We start from the raw sequence: 20,117 nt of genomic DNA, 5'->3' as shown, positions 1-20,117 counted from the left end.
AATGTTTCTAGGCCAAGCTGTTTAAATGACTACAGACGAGTGGCACTTACATCTATTCCAATGAAATGCTTTGAACATTTAGTGAAAAACATTTTAATGACAGAGACAGAGTCTTTTCAACACAACAATCAATTTGCTTATTGTGCAAACAGAAGTGTGGAAGATGCTCTGCTTGTTATCTTATGTCAAATCTACACATTTCTTGATCAGCCTGGTTCATATGTCAGAGCACTATTTTTTGGATTTTTCTTCAGTGTTCAATACTATACAGCCTAATATACTGATTGGGAAATTGAACAGTATGAATGTAAACCCATTTAATACACTATGGATTCAGAACTTTCTTTTAAACCGTTCACAGATAGTTAAAGTTCAGGACACTTTTTCAGTAGTCATTTATTCAAACACAGGAAGTCCGCAGGGGTGTGTCTTATCACCATTACTGTTTACTCAGTACACAAGTGACTTGAGACAGAACAATGACCACTGCTCCATTATCAAGTATAGCAAAATACCCGCGCTTCGCAGTGGAGAAGTAGTGTGTTAAAGAAGTTATGAAAAAGAAAAGGAAACATTTTAAAAATAACGTAACATGATTGTCAATGTAATTGTTTTGTCACTGTTATGAGTGTTGCTGTCATATATATATATATTTATATATATATATACACACACACACAGACACACACACATATAAACATATATACATATACATATAAACATCTACATATACACATATCTACACATATCTACATATATATATATATATATATATATATATATATATATATATACTCAGCAAAAAGAAACGTCCTCTGACTTTCAACTGTGTTTACTTTCAGTAAACTTAATGTGTAAATATTTGTATGAACAGTAAAAGAGTCAACACCATAAGACATAAACTAAAAATGTTTCACAATGTGTCCCTGAATGAAGGGAGGCTCAAAATCAAAAGTACCAGTCAGTATCTGGTGTGGCCACCAGCTGCTTGAAGTACTGCAGTGCATCTCCTCCTCATGGACTGGACCAGATTTGTCAGTTCTTGCTGTGAGATGTTACCCCACTCTTCCACCAAGGCACCTGCAAGTTCCTGGGCATTTCTGGGGGGAATGGCCCTAGCCCTCACCCTGCGATCCAACAGGTCCCAGACGTGCTCAATTCCTTCGACGATATATATATTGTCACGCTTGGGTCACAGATTTGCACAGAGACACAGGAGGTCGTAGAAACAAGAAGGATTTTTATTCAAACACTGCAAACACATGAGCTTAAACGTGCTCCATGACAAGTCAGAGATGACAGTTCCGGTAGGAGCAGAGAGAGACAGAGAGAGAGAAAATCAAACAATCAATTCCAAAACTGACAGGCGCTGTGCAAGGCTTATAAGTTGGCGGAGAACCGCGCGAGGCTTGTATTATGCGTTATAGTGCAAGGATAAGGAGCAATGTGATGGTAGTCAGTGTTTCAGGGTTTGTGGTTTTCCCAGGGGCGTCTGTCTCTATTTGGGGTGCGATCAGCCCTCCAGCTCACAATATATACATATACACATCTACATATATATACATATATACACATATCAACATATATACACACATACATTGTCACAAAAACGAGACATAAACAGATAAAGGTTTGGGGCAGCCACCCGTGTAATATGGTATCCTGGCTGCAAAAGTCGTTTTTATCACAATGACCAGCACTGAAGTGAATACAACTGAGTCCAAAACAAGACTGAGGGAAAAGGGAAAAGGGGCAGGTTTTTAAAGAGGGAGACATGAAGTGAGGTCATAAGGATTGAGCACGTGGTCTTTCTACCATTGGATCACAGCCGGACGTGACATCAGAGGTTGCCGGAGCTGGTGAGGTCGACTTCCATTGGCTCGGCCCCGGAAGTGATGTCAAGAGAGCCAGGTGGAATCCCCCGGGAATGGTCTACAGGCAAGGGAGAAAAAGAGTCAGTGTACTCTGCCACATCCCGGCATGCCTCCGAACTGCCTTCACTCAAGCCCTTTAGCTGCCTCCCATGCGCACGTGTGTGACAACATATACATACATACACATACACACACACATATACATATACCTGTATACATACATACACATACATATATATAATACACATACATACAACACAGACACACATATATATATATATATATATATATATATATATATATATATATATATATATATATATATATACACTCACCTAAAGGATTATTCGAACACCATACTAATACGGTGTTTGACCCCTTTCGCCTTCAGAACTGCCTTAATTCTACGTGGCATTGATTCAACAAGGTGCTGAAAGCATTCTTTAGAAATGTTGGCCCATATTGATAGGATAGCATCTTGCAGTTGATGGAGATTTGTGGGATGCACATTCAGGGCACGAAGCTCCCGTTCCACCACATCCCAAAGATGCTCTATTAGTTTGAGATCTGGTGACTGTGGGGGCCATTTTAGTACAGTGAACTCATTGTCATGTTCAAGAAACCAATTTGAAATTATTCGAGCTTTGTGACATGGTGCATTATCCTGCTGGAAGTAGCCATCAGAGGATGGGTACATGGTGGTCATGAAGGGATGGACATGGTCAGAAACAATGCTCAGGTAGCCCGTGGCATTTAAACGATGCCCAATTGGCACTAAGGGGCCTAAAGTGTGCCAAGAAAACATCCCCTACACCATTACACCACCACCACCAGCCTGCACAGTGGTAACAAGGCATGATGGATCCATGTTCTCATTCTGTTTACGCCAAATTCTGACTCTAACATTTGAATGTCTCAACAGAAATCGAGACTCATCAGACCAGGCAACATTTTTCCAGTCTTCAACTGTCCAATTTTGGTGAGCTTGTGCAAATTGAAGCCTCTTTTTCCCATTTGTAGTGGAGATGAGTGGTACCCGGTGGGGTCTTCTGCTGTTGTAGCCCATCTGCCTCAAGGTTGTGCGTGTTGTGGCTTCACAAGTGCTTTGCTGCATACCTCGGTTGTAACGAGTGGTTATTTCAGTCAAAGTTGCTCTTCTATCAGCTTGAATCAGTCGGCCCATTCTCCTCTGACCTCTAGCATCAACAAGGCATTTTCGCCCACAGGACTGCCGCATACTGGATGTTTTTCCCTTTTCACACCATTCTTTGTAAACCCTAGAAATGGTTGTGCGTGAAAATCCCAGTAACTGAGCAGATTGTGAAATACTCAGACCGGCCTGTCTGGCACCAACAACCATGCCACGCTCAAAATTGCTTAAATCACCTTAAAATTGCTTAAATCACCTTTCTTTCCCATTCTGAGAAATTGAACAGGTGTTCCTAATAATCCTTTAGGTGAGTGTGTATATATATATATATATATATATATATGTGTGTATATATGTATATATATATATATATATATATATATATATATATATATATATATACACAAAGACACATATATATACAGATCTAAACACATATATAAATATATATATATATATATATATATATATATACTATATATATATATATATATATATATATATGTGTATATATATATATATATATATATATATATATAATATACTGTATATAGCAAAATCAGCTTTGCACGAAGAACTGCTTTTAAATTTTTATTAAGAAGAAAAGAAAACCTTTATAAACTGAGGGAAAATATACCAATAACTATCTGTTAAGGATCTCTTTGTATACCACGTTGTCAGTTCAGCAGTCCGGTTGTAATATGACCAAGCTGTGCACTGAGATTACATTTGAGAATGCTTCTCCGCTGTTTTATAAACGAACGACATATAAAGCCATCACCTTGTCAATTGTGTAATGCGGCACTTAAAAATTTCTGGCTGCACTCCGGTTGTAATATGACGAATCTGCGCAAGCTCACTCTTGAGAATACAACGTATAGTTGTCCAGGAGAAAAGCAATCTTGCCTGAAATCAATGGCATCGTTTTGTATGGTCTGTCCCTGAGACTTATTACTTGTCATCACGCAGCAGAGCCTTACTGGAAATTGGAGGCATCTGAATTGAAATGGGAGATCAGAGGGTATAAAGGGGATGCGAGGAATACATTGAGTGTGGAGAAACTCTAGAGACAGCGTGTGTATTAACTTGTGGATTTTTCTGTATTTGGTGGCAGCTTGACGAAGTTGCTTCCGCAAGACCGTGTTAGCTGTGGAGCTCAACTCGGAGCATATTCTTTTCCTACCTTGTCAATTGTGTAATGCGTTTTTTTAACAGGTTTGATGCATGGAAGTGATCACTCGTACTGCGTTCAGTCAGTTCACGTGAGCTGCTCTCTTGTGTGATGTTGCGATGTCCACAGCTTTATTTAATGTTAGCTAAGACCCGGCACTTAAAAGTTTCTCGCTACAGCAATTTTAACTCTGTTACAAAGTGATCCAAAGTCTCGTTTATACCTCGTGTCTTCTCATTAAATTTTTATCTTGCGAATAAAATTTTTCTTCAGCGCTCTTTGGGAGCTCTTCCTTCCTCCTGCAGATTTTATTTTTTTCTCCAGCCATCTGGAGTTTTTTTTTTTTTTTCTGTCCACCCTGGCCATCTGACCGTACTTATTCTATGTTAATTAATGTTGACTTACTTTATTTTTTACTGTGTCTTTTATTTTTCTATTCTTCATTTTGTAAAGCACTTTGAGCTACATTTTTTGTATGAAAATGTGCTATATAAATAAATGTTGTTGTGGTTTTCTACGTACTGCGGTCACAGTCAGTTCACGTGAGTACGTGGGAGGCGTGATGATGTCACACCCAGCTCCGCCCCCCACGGCCGTCGAGCTAACGTCCATTACAGTATATGGAGAATAATAGGTTCCAGTTATGACCATTACGTGTAGAAAATGAAACCTGCCCATCTTTTGTAAGTAAGCTGTAAGGAATGAGCCTGCCAAATTTCAGCCTTCTACCTACACGGGAAGTTGGAGAATTATTGATGAGTCAGTGAGTGAGTGAGTCAGTCAGTCAGTCAGTCAGTGAGGGCTTTGCCTTTTATTATTATAGATGCAGATGACACCATGCTAATAGGATGCATATCTGGGGAGGATGAAAGCCACTATCTAATTCAAGTGGACTGGATGGTAAACTGGTGCAATAAAAACTCTCTCACTCTGAATGTAATAAAGACCAAAGAAGTGATATTTGATTTTAAGAGACAGAAATCTGTATGTTCACCTATTGTATTTCTGGGAGAGGAGGTAGAAATAGTGATTGAATATAAATACTTAGGAACTTACCTAGATAACAATCTTAACTGGAATACAAATACAAAAAAATTATTCTCTAAATGCAACCAGTGCTTATTTCTCCTCCAGAAACTCAAACTATTTAAAGTAGACAAGGACCTCATGTTGTCCTTCTATCGCAGTCTGATCCAGTCTGTGATCACTTTCAGTTTCATTGCCTGGATAGTCTGACAAACTAAAACTCAAAAAAGCTCTAGCAGATTGCGAAGTATGCAGCTAAAGTTATTGGGGTTGATGTAGATGATTTGACTAGTGTATGGCAGAGGGCAATGTTAAAGAAACTTGAAGTCATCTCAACTGATGACAGTCATCCTTTACATGTAGAACTAAAGTTCAGTAAATCAGGAAGGATAGTCACTTTGAAAACCCAAATTGCTCCACAAACTCCTTTCTTCCTAGGGCCATATGACTTTTCAATAAGAAATATCAGGGATAATGATTAAGGTTTTTGATATATATCCTGTAACCTTTTTTTTTGGTGTAAATATGTATTATCAAACTGCTTTACTTTAACCTTTCTTGTTTCATTCTGTCTGTTATTAGATGCAACTGAGAAGGCAAATTTCATGTTTTCTTGTGTAAACATGACTAAATAAAGAAACCTTAAACCTTATTTTTAGCCTCACCCCAGCAAGTGTTTTTGGAGGCACAGGGTTTGTGGGAGATTAGTATGGTTACTGTGATATATGGGATCAATTGTGTGACTCCTATAATTCTTGTGGGTTGGGTATACTGAAAGTTATGTTTGATTGTTATTTTATATAACTTCTTCTGTAATGAAATGATTTGTTTCAAATTTAATTTTTGTAAAAATAAATAATAATTAAATAACAGACTTAAGTCATAGTTCAAGGTTCTTATAACCCCACAAGCTGAATTGAGTTGGTATATTCTAGTTCTTGTCACTTTGACTACAGATTAGGCTCAGTAAGTGACCTGCCTTGCTGAAAGTAAGCTGTGGAGGGAACGCAGTTTCAAATCATGCCTTAACACGCTCATTTGTATGCACAGACCCGTGTGTTTAGAATATAATGAATGAGAAGTGAAGCATAGCGAAATAATTCATCTTTAAGTATAGAAACAATTGAAGTTTAACAAGAAGAAACATTTTCCCCCTTTTTTTGCTTTTTATTCTACATGTTTAACAACCTTTTTATTTATTCCTGTTTGGACTGTTTGCTTTGAATTTTCACTAAATCTTTTAAAATGAAGTTTTGGACTGAAGTTTCTTTCGGCACACATTTGGCCAATGCTTGATCCTGCCTTACCTTCCAGCAGCTACAATCACAAATATGGGATACTCAGCATAATCAGAAGCAGATTGAATCCTTTTATTTTCCAAACTTCTCACTTCCCGGGAGTGGAAGTATTTGCTTGGCAATATAGCAGTAGTATCAATTACCACACCAGGAAAACAGAAAATAGTAGTATTCAAGAACAATTTTATTTTTGAGCAAATGCCTGACAAAAATAGTTAAAGTTTAAAGTACAAACAAGCAGTTCTAATTAGGGTTTGCTAGATGAATATAATCAGTATTTAGCCTGGATGTACAGCAAATGCTGAGACTGATAAGGAAACTCTTGCTCCGACTGTCAAATTTATTCCAGTTAGTAGTGTTGAGTAGTTGTGAACTATAACAATGAAAACAAGTTTCCAACAATTATTAGTTTATTTCATCCAGCAGTGAGTTTTCAGTTTGGATATAATTATGAGTTTTGTACGAATCTGACAAAATATACTTCTGTTTTTCTGTTAAAACTTGTGGCCATCAAACTTGACTATGTATAGTATGCTCCTGTTTAAATTTTTGTGTAGCAAAAAGTTTTAGGAACCTTTCACATTTATGCCTCATTTAGGGTTTTTTTGTGCATTCATTGTGTAGTAGTATTCTTCCTACTGGGGTAAATTACACGCCTCCATGACCCCTTAATTGGTTTAAATGAGTTCAGAAGTACAGTACACCCCCAAAATTAGCAGGGGTTACGTTCCTAGCGTACCCGTGAATTGTGAAAACCGCAAATTTTTGATGTGGTTAAAATGTGCCTATTTTCATAGTTTAAACCCTAAATATGCCCCCAAAACACTTTCATTTAATTTAAAAGTCAGCTTAATACATTACCTAAAAATAAAGAATGTAAAGGTAAACCTGTATACCGTACTGCTATGCCTCCCGCAGTGCTAGAATGTAAAATACCGATGTCACCGCTAAATGTACTGTAATTCATGCAAGCACATTGTCATTGCCAGAAGCCTTAGACAGTGCAGCTCATTTCAGCGTCATTTTGGGGATTTAACCCTTAAACTGCCACATACTTGGGGGTTAATGCATCCCAGGACGCCAAATACTTTTTTGCTGCACTTTAAGTAAATGTCACAATTCACAAAGAAGAAGCGAAATTTTAATGGAATACATTTTTTCATGCGAAGAGCATCACAATTACTACAACACTAATCATTATACACACTACTAATGAACTGTAAAAACGATTTTAAAAACTACTGGAACAATATGTATAAAGTGCAACTGATACCATGGATGTAAATCACCGAGCCAACTGCGCTTAAACTGGCTGCACTCAAGCACACAGAGGCCAACGCTGACGCTTACCAGGCTAGTCTAGTGGAGCAGCTTAATCCCAGGGCAGTGCTGCAGGGTATCACGCTTGGGTCACAGAATTGTACAGAAACACAGGAGATTGTAGAGACAAGAACTTTATTCAAACACTTCAAACAAACATGTCTCTTTCAGAGGTAAAAGGAGCTCAGTATGCAGTTAGTTACCGATTAAAGAATAGATAGATACTTTATTAATCCCAAGGGGAAATTCACATAATCCAGAATAGACAAACATCATAGGGGAGCACAACCCCCAACAGGTGCAGAGAATGTCTGGGGGAGATGAGAGAAACAAAGCAATCAGCCAAAAAGGACAGGTACGGTTCAGGCTTAAGTAAGTGTAGCGTCGCGCAAGAAGCCGCAATCAAGAAGACGGTGATTTATTTATTTTTATGGTGCAGATTCCAAGGACGCACCCGACCCGCGTGCAGTCACAAACAGAGACAAAATCAAAGCAAACTGGTAATCAATGAGCAAATAAAGAATGTAATGAAAATAAATGAAATAAGAAAACAACGATACCACCCCTGTTCCCCATATGGCGATTACATATTAAGTACAACAAAGCACAAACAAAACACACACAGTAAATCATGAAAACGTTCATGAAAAACGACAACAGATGAAATGTAATGATGAAAATAGATAGTCCAGAGATCCGCACGTTGAATGGGAATGTAAAGATAGTCCTACCTAGTTCCTGAAATGGTGAAGACGGGTGGATGGGTTCAGGAGCGCTCCTTTCTTTGCAGGATGGCCATGAATCCACTTACAGTCTTCATGTACACAGGTAGACGGCAGACAATCCAGACACACAAAACGATCCAGGACAAAATTAATAAGTACAGGTAACCCAACAGAAGGCAGACAGACAGGAACTTGAAACACAAATTACAAAAAGTATTTTTTTTTTTTTTTGCTTTTGGTCACCAGTCCCCTTTTTAAAAGCTGCGCTGACATCCTTTGACCTCAACAGCCCCAGCACCCTCAGCAGAAGACCAATCAGAGCCACGGCAGGGACTGCTGGGAGTTGCAGTTTCAAATTCTATTGGCTACTTTCACCATCCCAAGTTGCGGTTTTCTCTACAGTTGCTTCCTGTTCTCTCTACAGTACAGTGTTGCCGTGAAAAAAAACATAAAAATTGCGGAGGATATTTGTGGTTTCCGTTAACAATTATTAGTTAGGTTCTAAGGAAAAATCCGTGAATGACTGAGGCTGCGAACTCTGAACTGCGACTTTGCGGGGGTCTACTGTATATAGATTGACTTAAGTTTTCCTTAAGTATTAGCTATAGATCCTTTTAAATTAAACTCAGTTATGAAAAGAATGGTTTAAGCTGTAATTTAAACCAACCTAAATGTGTAACCTTTGCATGTAATTGTGCAGTAAACGAGGAAGTTTCTTTTTTGAATAATAAAATGCTCATTTACTATTTATTGTCCAAGTTTTTGTTAGAATATCCATTATTCTATTCAAATCTCTTTCCTTTTAATGTAACAGAGGGATTATACCTGTGAGCGTGACCATGAAAAGCATTTCTTTTTTTATTCACAGATACATGCTGGGACTTTCAATTGCCCCGGGTGTCATTCAGTTCCTGGGGTTCTTATTTCTTCCTGAAAGTCCAAGGTGGCTCATTCAAAAGGGAAAAACACAAAAAGCTCGCCGAGTGCTCAGTCAGATCCGTGGCAATCAAAACATTGATGAAGAGTATGAGAGCATCAAAACAAGCATTGAGGAGGAGGAAAAAGAAGTAGCAGGAGGTGAGTTTTTTCACCCTTCACTTGCATCAGAGACATTTATAATAATAGAAATCATAATAATTCTTTATTGTCATTTGTTAAGACAGTCTTAATGTTATAGTCCTGCTGTGCAAAAGCAAAGTTGGTCACAAATGGAATTGATTTGTTCTTTGATAATTAAATTCTAAAATTAGCTGGAGCTGTTAAGATTTGTTATTTTAAGATTGCACCCTAGGGCAAAGTATAGTACCATTGCTTTGTATCATTCATCCCTAATTATATGGTATTTTGGGGGATTATAAAAATATTTATTTTTGCATAGCCAACATTCACAGAAGATATGTTTCTCTTTATTTACACATTACTGCTTAAGGCATTTCATTGTACGTTTAAAGTTTACTTCTAATAGTTGTTTGATATTTGTTCCTGATTTTCACCTAAATTCATGAGGGAGCACTTGAAAATGACGAGCCAGTGGAAATGTTAGTGATTGTTATTATGGTGAAGGTAGGTTTTAAAAATATAGATTAGTGACAATTATCTTGTATTTATTAGGTAAACTCCAATACAGTTTTTATTCTTGTATATTATAACACATTAATATAATTAATAATGTGAAATTATTCTGTAATAATACATACAAATTAAACAATAATGAAGAGACATTTTTTGCTTAGTTGCAAATCTTTGAATAAGTACTAATAATTAGTTCCAACACATTAGGCTTTTTTTTTATTTTTATAAGTTTTCACCCTTCTTTTTCTTGATGGTAAGTTACCCTTATAGCTAATTGTCAGCCTCATCAAGTTTGTAAAAGTTGTGCCTTCTCTTAGCAGCAAAGCATATTGCACATCAGATCAGCCATGCCATTTGTACCCAGCAGCTTCTGATTTTATTATTTATGCTGACTGTATGATTTCCCCACATCAGATAACCTAACAATATCTATTTATTAGCATTATCATTTAACTGTGTCCATTTGACAAAGGAATATAGAATAATAAAATTCCTGTCAACAGCTTCCTGGGAGTTATGGGGTTCACAGTCATTTATTACCTAAAAAGTAGAAACAGTCACAGTTCCGGAGATCTAGGCCAACTAAAAAGTTTCCTCCTGCTTCCTAGGAATTCTGCGTTAAAGTCTGTGCGGGACTGTATAATCTGCAAATAGGATCTTTCCAATAGTCAATTCTGAGGCTCCCAGTATTATATATGACTTTTGCAGAACAGTAAAATAGCTTGAAAGTATAGCAGTGGTACTAAGTAATAACAGCAGGACACCCAGAAGAGAAACAGAATAGAAGAGGGTTAGTAATGGTTCATAATTATTGTATTACTGATAATTTTATACAAAACATTAACAAACCGATGCATTATGCCCAGTAGCTGTAATCAGGGAATCTTAGACTAATATAGTTAGTCAGCCTAGATTTTAAAATTGACCTAGAGTTTAAAGCTGAAACTGAAGGTGCATCTTTTATGTTAGTAAGCAGATTGTACCACAGCGTTGAGGCCCTGTGGCTAAAAGCATTTCCTTTGTTAGGATGATTAGGATTATTTTGTTAATCCTAATGATAAATTCAGATAGGTAAGCAGAGCCTTTGGGGCTTTACATGCAAGGAGGAGGATTTTGAAATCAACCCTAAACTTATCTTGAAGCCAGTACAATAACTTAACAGCAGTAATGTGGCTACATAAAGAACAACTGGAACAGCTACTGCATAATATAATGTATTGCATTAGTCAATCCTCCTAGAACAAAATGTCTCAATTAATTTTTCTGCATCCTCCATTTTCTGAAACTGTCATAAATTTCCAATACTTTTAAGCTGCACAAGTAATGTGTCTTTCAAAGATATACTGGTGCCAGTAATACCTAATTTCTGTGCGGATTAAGCAAAACTAATTTTTAGGCCAACTGAGTTAAAAGGTGATAGAATATTGTTGCATTCTGTGTCACTTCTGCCCAAGAATGACATTTGTTTTTTTCTATATTCAGAGACAAGTAGTTATCATCCATTAACTCCTTTAACTCCCTAACAGTTAATTAAAGACTGTGGGGGACAGCCCGGACACAGACAGGTAGACATTGTTTAAATGCACCCCACACATTTATTTACATTATTATTTAAAATAACATGAAGCACAACCCAGTGCCACAGCACTAATCACCCTCAGTCCAGGCCCTCAACAATGCCTCTCTTCACCACCTCCACTCCTCTCCTCCGAGCTCCGTCCTCTTCCACCTGACTCCAGCCCCGTGTGGTATTAGCGCTTTATTGGTGCTGACCCGACACAGACTGACATCAGAGGCATGTATAAAACAAACAAAAACTTTTATTTTCTTCGCCTGTGGGGCACATCTTCCCCGTGAACCCCACAGGCACAATACAGTCCCAACACAAATAAAGCACGCAAATCACCACACTCTTCTCCTCCACTCCTCTCAGGGCAGCTTCATTCACCTCCTCCCGACTCTGGCGCCCTGAATAGTGGCTGCAGGCTCCTCTTATATCCCACCCGGAAGTGCTTCAGGTGCTCGTTGACCTACTTCTTGCTACACCTATGGGTGTGGCTGCGCTCCCGTCCAGAAAGGCTTGTTCAGCCATGCAGCTCTATGCAACTCCCCCTGGCAGAGGCCACGGAGTCCAACCAAGATGAGCTTTGGTGTTCAAAGTGGCCCCGATGCAACCCAGGGAGGCTGCCACCAAGTGTTCCGGGGGACGTAGCAGCGTGCATCCCATGGCTGCTCCCCGGGTCCAGTGTTGAAGGTGCATCCCGGCCGGGCATGGGCCCCGGCCGTCTGCCACAAGACACAATTGAAAAAATGTCATTTTACCCCAAAAGAAGTAACTGTATAGCTGGGTATTGACTGTGCTATGATTAACAGTCTGAGCCATGGCGAAAAGGGTTTAAGGTCTCCAAAAGCAGGCCAGGACCTCACAAGCCAGGCCAGCAGAGGCTCATTCAGTCCCGGAAACTATCAACTACTATAGTAGGCTTTGGCCTAACTGTGGTAATTCACCTACCAGGCATTACCACTTTTGCAGAATAAAAGTTAAAGCACTTGCCTGTTTAAATTGTTAATTAAATGGCGAGGATGTGCTTTCGCTGTCATATTTTTAACTTTGGCTTTGACAGGTTCATGCAGTGGGATGCCGGCAACAGCTCAGGCACATCTCCAGGTCAGGCTTGCTGGGGGACACTGCGCGTACTCCGTCATAAAGGCAAGCGTCTATTTAGCCCCTGCAGTTAGCAAAAGAAAAGGTGTGAAGTGTTAAGTTTGTGCATGTATTGATATGAGAAGGGGATCCCTAAGAAAAAGTAACTTACTTTTGTAGTATTAGCTCTTTCGTGGGGCGCATGATGTTATGCACTCAAGTTCACGCTTGTGCTCGCTTGCACGTACGTGAGACTGCTAACTCTATTTAGTACATGCCTTGCAAGCACTGAGAGGAGCACCTCTGCAGAAGGCACCTGTGTCAGTCAGGATTGGTGTAAGGGAGCAGTGTTGTTGCAGGATTGGTTGAAGATTTGTTTCCTGATTATAAGAGGCACTTCCTTTAGACTTGGTGGTGTGGTGGTATAGCTCATTCTTAAGTATACCAAACAGCAGTTTGTACTTTAATTGTGTATATATGTTCTTGTTGTAGAGAAGTGTAGATATCTCCTTGGTGAAATATTGTTTTGGTGGAGGTATTTATATACATTTTGGGATTGTGGTGCACTTTTTGTTTTTCTTGTATATACCCTTTTTTTCCCTTGTAAATATTTTTTATGAATTCTTTGGTTTTCATTGTGTGTAGTTTCTTCCTGCTTGTTTTTTTCTTAAGGAAGACTACAATTTTATGTATATACATTTTTGTTTTTATTTTTCATTTTTGGGACTGACAGCTTCACTGTAAATATAATTCACTGTTTTCATTGGGACATTATTTTTGTATTTTAGTGCACCTGTAAATAAGACCCACTTATATTTTGGAAATACCACGTGTATGTGTCTCAATGTCTGACTTCTCTCAAGGCTGATCCTTGTCGGACTAAAACTACAAGACGCCAACTGTGTAGTCTGGTACCAAGCTTGACTCTACGCGGGGTGTCACACTAACTAGGCCCAAAATATAGGAAAACTGGATTAAAGTTCAAAAATAAGATTACATTTTCCAAAATGCCTCACAAGAAAGAGAAATCATGGAGAGTCTGGCTTGTGGCAATGAGGATTCCACCTTTGTCCTATTATAGAGTTAGCTGAGAAATATATTTTACGTGTGCTTTGAGAGTGTGGTAATGTCACTGATCAGATTTTGTGGTTTGTTTAACTTCTATATAAATATAATGAATTATTATTATTATTTTAGTGTCATGAATTTGAAGGAGGGAGATAAATTGTTAGATAGATTGGTAATTGCACCTTCAACTGCAATCTTTGATCCATAGGCAAACTGCAGTGGGTCCAGGTGGTATTTCACAAGTGGACTTGTATAGTCCGTCCTGCTTCTTGAAGGTCTTCATGAAGTGAGATGTAAGTGCCACTGGCCTGTAGTCATTAAGTAAAGAGGCACCTTCTGTATTTATTAATGGAGCAAAGCAGGGTTTTTTTCCACAGCAGCAACACTTTTTGTAGTGTTAGTGATTGAATGAACAGGTGACATGGGACAGCACAAACTTGGTTAGCATAGACCTCAAGACTTTTCTGTTTTGCATTTAAAATTAATAAAGTGGTATGCACAAGGAGAGACAAGGCTTGAAAATGCAATATTTAGTTTGTGAGGTGATGTTGAAATCTGCAAGCTTACCTTGTCAATTTTATCATTAAAGATCATGGAATTTGCACTGCTATTGTTTGTAGGTATTTTGCATTACCATTCAGAATTCTCATTTGTTAGATTAGCAACTGTTCTAAAGAATATACACTGGTTGTTTCTGTTTTATCCAATAATCTAGAATTATAGTCTTAACCATTTTTTAAGAGTTTTTTAAATACCTTTTAATACTGTAAGTCTATGTAGTTTGGAAGAACTGTAGTTTCGCTGTTCTCTGCCTATGCTCCAGTTTTCAGCATTCTAATTTAGGAGTGCGAGTACTCTTATTAAATTAGGGATAAACTCTGAGCGAGTCAATAAATGGTTATTGTGCTTACCAACTGAACTTACTTACTTACTGTGTTTCCAATTTCTTTCAAGATATTCTCATAATGTTTTAAACAAGAAAAAAAATACTTGAGATCAAATGAGAGAAAAGCAATGACTGTAGGATACAATAGGTCAAGTAACCCCTGAGCACTTTATGTAAAAGCTTACCCATGCCCAAAAAGCTTGCATGATATGATATTGTTTGTACCCATAACATTTAAAAATTATGCTACAAAGTACTGATGAGGCATTGTAAAATGTTTTGATAAACTGATTTGACAGATACATTATGAAAGGATTGTGAGCTTTTACATATAATCTGTTTTTGAACTTCCACTAAATATAAACATGTAGAGGAATGACCAATACAGATGATATGTGATTGCTTATCAGTAGCTTTAAAGAGGTTGTGTGTGCTGTATGTCCTGGTGATTTGAGTCACAAGCTGAGAACTAATGCATCAAACTGACTCCTGTTGTTTACTTCTTGACAGTTTTTTTTCTTTTTTTTTGAGAGGGATTGTGTTTAATTGTGTTTTTGTGGTCCCACTGTAGAATGTAAATGACCATATATAGCCATCAAGATGCTTATAAAGTGCAAGTCTACTGTTTTGTGAATTTCCCCTTGGGATTAATAAACCTATCTATCTATCTATCTATCTATCTATCTATCTATCTATCTATCTATCTATCTATCTATCTATCTATCTATCTATCTATCTATCTATCTATCTATCTATCTATCTATCTATCTATCTATCTATCTATCTATCTATCTATCTATCTATCTATCTATCTATCTATCTATCTATCTATCTATCTTATGTTTAAGTTTGGCATTTGTATTAGAGCAAAGATCCATTCCAGTATGTACTATTACTACTACTGATCAAAATAGCTTACTTCATACTTCTAGCCCACCAAAACCATTCAAAATCTTCCATTTTCTCATCTGTTTTAGTTATGGGTAGCTGCTCAGATCAATAGTATTTTATTAGTTTGGATAAAGATATATTAACTTCCAACAAAGCATGTGTTCATAGAAAATGGATAAGTACAGCTTTCAAATGTGTGTTTTGTTATTACAATAAAGAGGAAGCCTTCATTCAACAGAAGAATAGGGTGTGATCTTAACTATTCATGTCACATTTAACATATTATTCTAAAACATACTGTATATTAACTATGAACTCTAGCTTCTCTGAAACAACAGTTTTTGTTTTGTCCTGGGATAAGAGTGTTTAGTGAACCTTATATGAACCTCTTCCCCTCATTTCAGACTATAACTGCTAAAATCGCTAGCCCTCAACATTGAGCTTGGTTACTTTGTAGCTGCTGTACAAATTTACTGAAAGGTAATAAAATCATAACCACACAAGGTTCCATCACTCTGACTCAAGCTCCAGTTGTAGTTCTGATGACATTGTTTATTTGCTATAATGTCATTGGCTGTTAATCTGGCTACTAACGTACTTACAGGAAATAGTGAGAAAAAGGTACAGTAACTACCTGTTTTAGGTGTATTTAATATTATCAGGCTACTAGTTTCATCTTTGAATTAACTATGCTTAAGAAGCTGACTACTTTTATAGCAGTATACAAGTATAGTATAGCTTAGATAGATTGATAGATAGATACTTTATTAATCACAAAATTAAAAAATTTTTCCAAGGATCGCAGAAGGGACCGATGGTTTATAACGCCATTTTCTCGCAAGCTGCTTGGCTTTTATCTTATCTTTTATCTTTGCGCCGGCTCGGCTGCCCCAATATCATCTTCTTACCTCGTCAGGTAAATAGGGAACCACACCGGCATGGGCATTTCATCTCAGTGCTTTAAGTTGACTACTTGAATAGGTGAGTCTCGGAGTGTAAAAATCCATGTCAAGTAGTAAAAATAATAAAAAGTGTCCAGGTAGCGATTGAGAGAGAAAGTGGTAGAAGTGATCATTAAAATAGAGAAAGATAGGAAAAAAAAAGGTAAAAAGATACACGGACACGGAGCTGTTGGAATAGCTGCCACTCGCTGTGGCTCCGGAAATCAAGCTTGCTGGTTTTAGTGGTGCTGTAAGGTAAAAATAGTATTTGTTATATATTTTATGATTATATGCATCTTAGCCCCCACAACCAGCAGTGTCAGCAGACAAAACAAAACACTCAACTGTTATTTAATGGCAGGACTGGTCAATTCCAGTCTTCCTTTCATGGTGGTTTAAATACATATGTTGTACTTCCTTTATGTGCCACATTGTATTTATGAATATTGCCCATGTTACATGACATATTTCTCTACTAATTATCAGTGGTGCATAAACCATATCTGTAAAACGAAAATACATATCAGATATGAATGGAGTATTTCTGAAACTCTTTTGGGCACTTCCTTCTGCACTTTCTGTTGCAGATTTTCAAATTTTGAACTTTGAACAATTTTTTTAACAATGTATGAAAATAATATTTATAGTTTCACAATTCTGATCCAATTTAGTTTCATCTGTACAGTATCACTGTAACTTATTTAGCATGAAAATGGAGCTGTGAATGATGTGTATTTTTTTTTTTTGAGTAATACTTGTGCATTTGTTTTTTGACATGTTGCAATTATCCTTCTGCAAACTGAAATGAAGAAGAATGAGGTGTTCTATGAGCAGGACAACACTATATTTCAAAGTTGTTTGTGTATGTTACAAAAAAGCACAAGTTATTCAAAAACAATGATGCAATTTTTACATACAATACATTCATGGTGTCTTCTTTCAAATAAATCAGAAGTTACCATGTTGTTTGCTCTCTTTCATCAGTAAAATATTTGGTTTGCACACATATATACTGATGAGAGCTACATGTCACAGCTGAGTGAATCTGTTTTTATCAAGGATCCCACCTGTGTCAAGCCACATACATTGAAAGGCTTATTACCATTGGATATCTACATACTTCTGTCATATCACCTATATACTGTGTGTGTGTGTGTATATATATATACAGGTGTACAAAGAAGGCTTAAAGCATCAGAGAATATGTTGTAATTAGCTAGCCTGGTTGACAGTAAATTGTGGATTGTTGGTCTAGCATTTACAAGTGCAAAAGTATAATCGAGTTTCTCTTCTGCAAAGTTTATTTAGTATTTCAAAAGAGGCCTGTGGCACCACAGTAGTGCTGTGAAATAATTTCTTCATTTGTAAATGCCGGTTCTGCTAGATTTTTTAGTTTCTTCAGTCTCTGTTGAAAGAGGCCTGCATTCGCAATTGATAACTGACACCTCGTTATAATTTTTTTAACTCTGTTTGAATGGCCTTCTGCATGTTTTTCTTGTGGCGCCTGTCTCAAGTGCAAGAATTCTTGCTTCTTCAGATTCATTTGATCGTTGTATTTTACATGATGCTGTTTCACTTCTTTATCTACTTCTTTATCAGTTGCATTTGTTCTTCTTGTATGCTTTTCTGCATCTTCTTTTTCTAATCTTAGCTTTTGCTGGTCAAGTGCTTTATCTTGTATTGCTTGGGGTACTCTCTCAGAAGTGTTTTTGCATATCTTTTTCCATATTTGACATCATTGATTGCTTCCATGTTCTCTTTACATTTAATTTTAAATTAAAATTGTTGTTTATTAAGCTATAGTGTCATTTTGTCTGTTGTCTCATTTATATATATTAATATTTTTTACTGTATAGAATTCTTATTTGCAGTGCACCATCTGTTGGAATTAAAAATACAATGTATTTATTACTATGTGCATTACATAATACGCTACAATAAAATGAGAAACACATCCATTAACCCTGCATTTGCTCAACGGAGTGTAACTGCAGGACTAACATAGATTAAGCTATATAGATAATAATCAGAACCTGAGTTATAATAATAAGCTCAAACAGCACTAAATATTCATCTGCTTACATTATCAATATTCATTATACTTGGCAATGACAAATGAGCTTTGAATTGTTGCAACTGTGAAAAGGAAAATGCCCATTTTTTAAGAAGATTATCAACTTTTTTGTTCTTTGTTCCTATATAGGAAGTGTTAACTTTATTAAATGTTATCTGTCTGTTTATTAGATGTTAATTGTAGCACTGTACCACCCATTAGCAATTTTAAGGATGAAGTGAAGTGATGGCAGCTTTTGAACTGGAAATAACTCTCTCCTGCTACGTGCTGCATGCATGTTCTTTTGCGGAATTGTAAACTAGTCTACAACTAAATGTAAAGGATATTACAGTATGTTGAAAGACTAAAATTAAAATAACAGTTGCATTATACAATACATATGAAAACTGAAAAATTGCAACGGCCATCTTGTCCAGTTTTTTTTTCAGTAATTGCTAATATTGAGGTGCTGGTAATTTCTAGTTTATCGTTTGGCTTGAGTAGTGTGAGCTGACTGAAAAATGTGAAAGACTTACATAAATAGAACAAATGTAATGAAAGGCCAATTTCTCCTACAAGGAGGTAAGAGTTCCATATTTTTGTATTTTATTGTAAATAGACCAAAAAATCTTTGTCTCATCTATTAAATTGACAGAAAAAAGAGCAGAACGGTGATATGGCCATGAAAAATAATGCACTTGAGATGGTGTGTCAATCCCAAAATCTTCATTAATCACTTGATTGCTCTTCTGCAGATGTTTCAGTGATAAGGTGAGTTGCTTTTCTGTAGACGTTTGTGCCTACACAGGTACAGGTCTGAATAAAAAAAAAATCAATATCAGCAGGTTAGGTGTGTCATTTGTAGGAAATAAGCACATAACACTCATGTTTTAACATGAAAAGGTCTTGCTTCCATAATAGAGAATTGTCATTGTTTCCGAAGTGTACCAGCATCGAATGTCTTATATGTGGCATTGGAATTGAACGTTGTTCCACTTGTTTTATGTTTTTATTTTAAACGATTAATTTACAATTAAAAACATTGTCCTGATTGCTGAAACAAACATTATCATTATTAAATTGTGACCTGTAATGAAGCCTCTTAATGATAAAAATGCCTTAAGCAAGATGAGGTAATATATACTGTATATATCTTATTTTTTGAGGGCAACTTTTTATTAAGTAAAGACAAAATGACAGGAGAATATCAGTAAGCACCTATAAAGGAGAAAATAACCCATCCCTTTCTAATCCAACTCTCTTCCTCCCTATCCCAATCTGAGCAACGAGGTAAATATTAAAAGTCCAGTCACCAGAGAAGCGAAGAGGCTAGTCTATTCCATTTAATTTACCCGTCAATTAAAATGTTTTGTTTAGGTTACAAGGATGTGTAAGAGGGATTGAAAATTCTAAAATTGATAGCAGTCATTATAACTCTTACAGTAAAGCAATTGGTAGTGGTGATTTTTTTTTATGCATATGAATGTGTGTCAGTGAT

The 20,117-nt window shown here is 36.8% G+C and overlaps 1 protein-coding gene across 2 annotated transcripts in view; it reads left to right on the top strand.

The window, feature by feature from the left end:
- The window catches only part of LOC120533955 (proton myo-inositol cotransporter), a 480,413-nt gene that overhangs the window by 175,468 nt on the left and 284,828 nt on the right, over nucleotides 1-20,117 (top strand). For both annotated transcript variants that reach the window (XM_039761108.1, XM_039761107.1), the window contains exon 4: nucleotides 9,433-9,641. In XM_039761108.1, the coding sequence (XP_039617042.1) occupies nucleotides 9,433-9,641 (209 nt within the window). The remainder of the gene's footprint in view (nucleotides 1-9,432; nucleotides 9,642-20,117) is intronic.

This window comes from Polypterus senegalus, chromosome 8 (assembly GCF_016835505.1).
Source record: "Polypterus senegalus isolate Bchr_013 chromosome 8, ASM1683550v1, whole genome shotgun sequence".
Classification (NCBI taxonomy): Eukaryota; Metazoa; Chordata; class Cladistia; order Polypteriformes; family Polypteridae; genus Polypterus; species Polypterus senegalus.
The sequence above is the reverse complement of the archived record's forward strand: the minus strand, read 5'-3'. Positions and strand labels throughout refer to the sequence as shown.